Source organism: Populus euphratica, unplaced genomic scaffold, assembly GCF_000495115.2.
Source record: "Populus euphratica unplaced genomic scaffold, PopEup_1.0 scaffold920.1, whole genome shotgun sequence".
Lineage (NCBI taxonomy): Eukaryota > Viridiplantae > Streptophyta > Magnoliopsida > Malpighiales > Salicaceae > Populus > Populus euphratica.
Genome location: NW_011500779.1, coordinates 12634 through 19743, shown reverse-complemented (window position 1 = coordinate 19743; position 7110 = coordinate 12634). Strand labels below are relative to the sequence as shown.

Here is a 7110-nt window from a genome sequence, read left to right as displayed (position 1 = left end):
AAATACAAAGAGAGAAAGGAAGAGCATGATCTTGATCTGGAAACCAAGATGCCTAAATGCATGGAAAATACCTTCTTTTATAGGCTAAAATTAAAAACTGTTGATTTGATGACTAATTCTTGAGTGAGTGACCAACTCTTCACTTGGTTACAATTCTTATATTTTTGTCTGCCCAAAACGTCATTGATAACGTTAGAATTTGAACCAGACCTCCACATAAAAGTTCTAGAAAATTATCTCAGCTTTTTAGTAAAAAAATTGAGGTCATTTGGACTTCTAGAACTCAAGATATGGGCTGAAAACTGAATAGTGTCTGAGCTGCAGGACAGATTCAGACTTCTTCGTTGTTGCTATAATTTAGACTTGAAACCGGCCTTTTAAAATCTTAGACTCCCATGAAAGTTGTAGGCCTATGTCTTACCTTTTTATTTATATAAAGTAGATCTAAATTCGAGATTTACAACTCCAAATATAACACAATTACCGAACAGTGTTCCAGTTTGAATTGCACCAGCATCTCTTTTTTAAGTTTGGCCCTCTCTTTGTCGTTTTAGTTTTAATACTTCAACTCATCAATCAATCCTTTTATTTATATGATAGGCCTACATTTAGGATGAATATTTATCATAAATTAAAGATACTTTATGGTATCAAACTTGTTATTATAAAATATACTTTCGTTAAAAAGTTATTAATACTTCAAGTGTAAAATGATGATATAAATCCTTAATAAAAATGCACTTTTAAGTACTAATCAAACATCTAGTATGGTTTTCCCTTCAATTCTCTCTCAGCAACGTCGATCTCTATAAGCATAAAGTTTTTTAAGCAGCAATCCTTATTGTTAGTTCTTTAAGCAGTTATCTCAAGCAATCATTAATGCTTCAATCATTAAAGCACACATTTAAAAACAAGTTAATAATAATCTGCACGCACACACCTTAAAATTAAATTTTAATTTGATTTATAGCATTTTATTGTAAATTTAAAAATAACTTCCCTCGTCGATTTACTTGTATTTTGCCTACAACTAGTTTGTCCCACAAACCAAGAGATCCCCACACTTTTTCAATATCACAAACAAGTGGAATAACACTGATGAATGATAATAGAATTAACAACACAATAGATTACAAGAACAAGTCTCAACCTTTTCATTAACTCAACTAAAGGATTACACAAAGTCCATCTTCTATGAAATGCACATTTTCATTCTACCTCGCTTTCCAACGGCTACTGTCCTCCATACGAATACAACCTATACCAAACTTTTCTTCAACGATTAGTTTGGTTTCTCCATCCCAGCCTATTCGTTAGCCAAGATGCCATAAAAAGTATAGAGCAGAACACCTGTGCATGCACATACTAATGGACTTGTGTGTTCTTTGTTGATAAGAATAATGAAGGTTGGGAATGTTTTCCCGTCATAGCTTGTGAGCTTGATTCTATACACTATTACTTATGTATTCTGCTTGTCTATGCAATGGAAGTGAGGGTGGAAAACCTTTTGGTAAGGGAAATACTTAGTTCCTAGGCAAACACGAGTACAATGAGGGAAGGGCTGAGTCTAGGTGGGCTAGACTGCCACGCGATGTCTATTTTTGAGACACACACATATACACACACCTTAAAATTAACTTTTGATCCGATTCATAACAGTCTATTATAATTTAACAAATAACTTGAATACACCTTGTTGTAATGGTAAGTACATAACAGCTTTTAACTCATAATTAGACACTTGACTTGCGCTTTAACGTCGGTTACATTTTCTCAACAAAACATTTTATACAAAGGTTTTTTTTATATGTTTTTATAGGTAAAAAACTTCTTAGTGAAAATTTAAAAATTTATGCATAAATATAATTTAAAAAAAATTAAGAAATACAAGTGTTAATAAATAAAATAAAACCACAAATGATAATTAAAAACAAAACTGGAAAAATTAAGAGATAGGTGTATATCAAAATATTTAATCTTGAAAGATAAGATATTTATCTAGTTGTGAATGCTAATTTTTTGTTAAAATAATTTTTTTATTCAATCAAACAATAATAGAAATAAACACGCACATTAAATTAATTGAATAAAATAAAAGGAAAAAAAATATTATGCAAGGCTACAATTACTATAAATATTATTTGAAAATTCAAAAAAATTATTTTCAAACATAAAGTTTATCTATACAAAAAATTATATATATATATATATATATGGATGAATGAGAAAAATCTTTTTTAAAAATTAAATGTATAACAAAAAAATAATCATAATTTAAAGGAGGCTATTTAAAAAAAGTACAAATTTAAATATAATTAAAAAAAAATAAACATATAAAAAATAAGTACAAATTTAAATATAATTAAAAAAAATAAATAAACATATAAAAAAAAGCTTTAATATATTTAAATTCATACTTTTTTTGTTTAGAGAACCTCCTTCAAATTATAATTTTTTTGTTATGTATTTAATTTTTAAAAAAGATATATATATAGTTCAGGTGTTGTTAAGCATATTAAGTTGGGCCATGCCAGCCCAACTAGTCCTATTTTGTTAGGGCCTAGTAGGGCCATATGTTTGGGTCCTTTTTTTTTTGCTGCATCTAGGGTGGATGATATATTGTCTATCCCAATTATTTTTCAAAAGAAACTCAAATAATGTGTCATCTGAATTTGCCTAGATTTCAACTACCAAAGTGACTAAAAATTTGGGGCTTAGGGTTTTTTTGACCCAAAAACTCATTTTTCACACCATTTTTGACCCAAAACACTTTTGTAATCATGATAAACCTATCCTTGACCTTAAAAACATGTTCCAAAAACTGAAATGAACCCAAAACCAGAAATCTACATGAGCTCATATATAACATGAACTTTAAAAGTGAAAAAACACATAATATAAACTCTCTTAATCAAATGGAACTATTTGACACAAATATCAATCGTTTTGATGGCATAAATTGACGTCAACAACAATTTTTTTCTTTATGTACTGTTAAAATCCATTGACCTCTCTATCTCTCCTCACTCAATCAGAAACTAAAAAAATAAAAGAAATAAACTTTTATACTAAAATTGAATTAAAGAAATATTAAGGTACCAAAATTGTATAATATGCATTATTTTTAAAGTTTGAGGATCAAAGTATATCTTTCTTGAAACTTCTAGCACACCATTAATGTTTGGTGTCTTTTTCATTTCGATCTTTTTTTAAAAACAATTTCACCATTAACTAAGAAATGAAAGCAGATAGCCTTCAGTTATAATGAAATCACACAAAATAAAACTTTAAGGACTAAAATAAATTATAAAAAACACATTGTACTATCTATAGTATTTTATGTGTGGGTGAACAATGTCGACTTTTATAGTAACCAACCCATATAATTTAATTTTTAGGCAATTACAAATAAAAATAAAACTCACCAATGTTTTATTGAGGATTGTTTACAGTTAAATCTATGAACACATATTTAGGAGTAAAATCATATTTTAATATATTATTATATAGTGTAATTACTTTCATGCCTTTGAAAAAAAAAACATAGCTAATGTCTAAAGGCGTTTCTAGATTTTCATATTTTTTGTACAATGTAATTATAGCATAACTCTTGGGTTTTTTTTTTTTTTTTTACCTAAGGTTAAAGGGTATTTTAAGTGTTTTAACCTTGTTTTTTTTGGAATTATCCTGTGGAGTTAAGGGTGTTTTAATCTTTCAATAATTAAAATAAAAAAGCAGCATGTGCTACCAAATGAGAGGCACCGGCAGCACATGCGACACCTCTTAATGATTGTTGGTAGCTTTTTGCAGTGACATCCAAAGCATTATGACATCCTCTATGCAATGAGTTAATACATATTGGTCTCCATGATATACAGGACCTCTAGTAACAATTTTTCTCTTACCTCATCCTTTTTCTCTTCTTCACTTCAAAAAGGTGTGCTGACCTTGCAAAATGGTCATCAATCATTTAATTGTATCGAATTTGATTTATTTATTTTAACTTTATCCTTTGATGATTGATTTTTTTATCAAATTTAATCCTTATTCTTTTAATTTTTAATTATTTTACTTTTATTTTTTTGGATTTTATTTTTTGATTTAATCCCTAATCATTTGATCTTAATTCTTTTTATTTTTTAATTTGATTCTCATTCTTGTAATTGCAATTCCTTTTATTTTGAGTTTTCTTCTTGATTAATTTTTTTTTGTAATTTAATCACTTATAGTTTAGTTTTATTGAATTTTGATATCATATTTAGTGTTTATTTTTTTTTTATCATACTTTTAAAACCTAGGAGTCGACCCCCATCATATCTCGGCTCTAGGGTTGGGTCAACTAACTAGGGCTACTATAGTCAATTGGATTTTTTATTATATAAAAAGTAAAAATGATATATTTTTGATAAAATAATAATGGAAAAAAATCAATGGGAGTTGACATGATTTTTTTCGAGCTAATCATTTGATTTTTCATTTAGTTGAAAAGTAAAAATGGTATTATTTTGATAAAAAAATAATGGAGAAAAAAATTCAATCATAATCCTTTTTTTATTGATCTTTTTTTATTTTGGATTCCTTTTTGGATTTTTTTTCTAGAAAGTAAAAATGATATATTTTTGATAAAATAATAATGGAAAGACATGATTTTTTTCGAGCTAATCATTTGATTTTTCATTTAGTTGAAAAGTAAAAATGGTATTATTTTGATAAAAAAATAATGGAGAAAAAAATTCAATCATAATCCTTTTTTTATTGATCTTTTTTTATTTTGGATTCCTTTTTGGTTTTTTTTTCTAGTTTCATCTTTTTCCATTTGATTTTATTTTGTTCTTATATTAAATATTGTACTCATTCTCTTAATAATTGCTTCTTTTTATATATATATATATATATATATATATATATATATATATCTTTTTCTTGATTTTTTTCTTTCCATTTTCCCCCTCAATATTTTATTTTATTTCTTTTTTTCTAGATTTAGTTCTTATTTTTTAATTGCTTATTTTTATTCTTTTCTTAATTTGTTTTATCTTTCAATTTCGTCCCTTAGTATTTTATTTTATTTTTATCTAATTTTGGTTCTTATTTTTTTAAATTTTATTTTATTTTTATCTAATTTTGGTTTTTATTTTTTTAATTTTTTATTCTTTTTTATTCTATTTTTCAATTTACTCTCTCATTATTTTATTTTATTAGTTTTTATATCAGCTTTGATTCTTATTATTTTAATTATTATTTAATTTTTAATTTTTTAATGGTTAAAAATTTTGTTCAAGATTTTTTTTGTTTCGTATCAAAATTACTAGTTTTGAAGATTAGCTCAATTTAATTTTATTATTTTTTTTAAGTTTTTAATTTTATCTCTTGATATTAATCTAATAAGTCTTAAATTTTTATTTTTTTAGAGTTATTTTAAAAAGTAAGTTAATCAAATTCATCCAAATTCACTTAAATTAGCACCATTTGAATGTTTTTAATATTAGAAAAATTAACCTGCCCCATAATATATCACGACTAGAAAAAAAAAATCTAGTATAATATATTAGGCGTTTGGCCAAAGCATGATTATAGATAAGGAAGTTGTAATCTCCAATTTAATCAAAATTCACTCAAGTTATCACTATTTAAATGTTTTTTCATGTTAGAAAAATATTAACCTGCTCGACAACATAGCACGAACAGATAAAAAACAAGAAAATCTCATTTAATATATTAGGCGTTTGGCCAAAGCATGATTAAAGATGAGGAAGTGACAACCTCCACTTTGCGTGATCAGTGTTCTAAAACATCCCTTCACAAATGTCTCACTTTAAAAGCCAAGTCTTTTGACCTCTGAATACTTCCTGTTGTCTTCCATTATGAGAACAACCAAACTCCAGAACCCAGAACAATGAATCTGATCCTCGTATGTCTCTCATTCTCTCTGATATTTCCCATTTCCCACTGTGCCCTCCAAAAGCCACCCCCACTTCCCATTTTACCTATCCCAACAGCTTCTCAAGTCCAATGGCAACTCTCATCAATGGCACTCTTCTTTCACTTTGGAACCAATACCTTTACAGACTCAGAGTGGGGTACGGGCCGGGTTGACCCATCTGTGTTCAACCCGACCCGTCTCAATACCACGCAGTGGGTCCAGGTTGCTAAAGACTCTGGCTTTAACCGTGTGATTCTCACTGCAAAGCATCATGATGGGTTCTGTTTATGGCCTAGTGAGTACACAGAGTACTCTGTAAAGTCAACTTCTTGGAGAAATGGAAGTGGGGATGTTGTAAAGGAGCTTTCTTTGGCTGCTAAAGAGGCTGGTGTTGATTTGGGTCTTTATCTTTCGCCATGGGATAGGCATGAGGGGTGTTATGGAAAGACTTTGGAGTATAATGAGTTCTATTTAGGCCAAATGACTGAGTTGTTGACAAGGTGGTTTTCTTTCTTGTTGTTGATTAATTAGGGTTTTTCCTCGACTTCTTTTATTAAGTTATTTTGTAATCTGTATTTCATTTGGTATTTGAGCTGTTGGTTTAATTATTGCATTTTGTTGTATCTAATTCATGTTGTTAGTTCAACCTGAACAGTTGTGTTATCTGGGAAATAACATCTGTCTTTGATTAGATTTATGTTTTGTAATAATTAAGAACTATTCGTGTTGTGTTGTGTTTTGTTTTTGCAGGTATGGAGAGATAAAGGAGGTATGGTTGGATGGTGCGAAAGGAGAGGGAGAGAAGGACATGGAGTATTTTTTCGATAGTTGGTTTAGTCTCATTCATCAACATCAGCCTGGGGCTATCATCTTTTCTGATGCAGGTCCTGATACAAGGTGGATTGGGGATGAGGCTGGTGTCGCTGGGTCTACTTGCTGGTCTCTTTTCAATCGGAGTTCTGCCCAGATTGGAAACACTGATCCTATGTGAGTTAACTTTCTAACCTTCTCTTCCATGCCTTTTTTTTTTCCTTGCCTTTAACTTTTGGTTAGTAATTCATGGTCTGCACTTTTTAAGAGTTCATGCTTGTTTACAATGCTATAGATTCCATGCCTGCCTAAAGATGACTTGTTTAGTTAGAACCTGCCAGTACTGCAACTCAGCTGTTAAGTATATCACCCCCCAC

The 7110-nt window shown here is 28.8% G+C and overlaps 1 protein-coding gene across 1 annotated transcript in view; it reads left to right on the top strand.

Annotated features, from left to right (window-relative positions):
- Window positions 1-5732: 5732 nt before the first annotated feature.
- The window catches only part of FUC1 (alpha-L-fucosidase 1), a 3093-nt gene continuing 1715 nt past the window's right edge, over window positions 5733-7110 (top strand). The window contains exons 1-2 of the mRNA XM_011013675.1: window positions 5733-6423; window positions 6674-6910. Of these exons, the coding sequence (XP_011011977.1) occupies window positions 5897-6423; window positions 6674-6910 (764 nt within the window). The 5' untranslated portion in view covers window positions 5733-5896. The remainder of the gene's footprint in view (window positions 6424-6673; window positions 6911-7110) is intronic.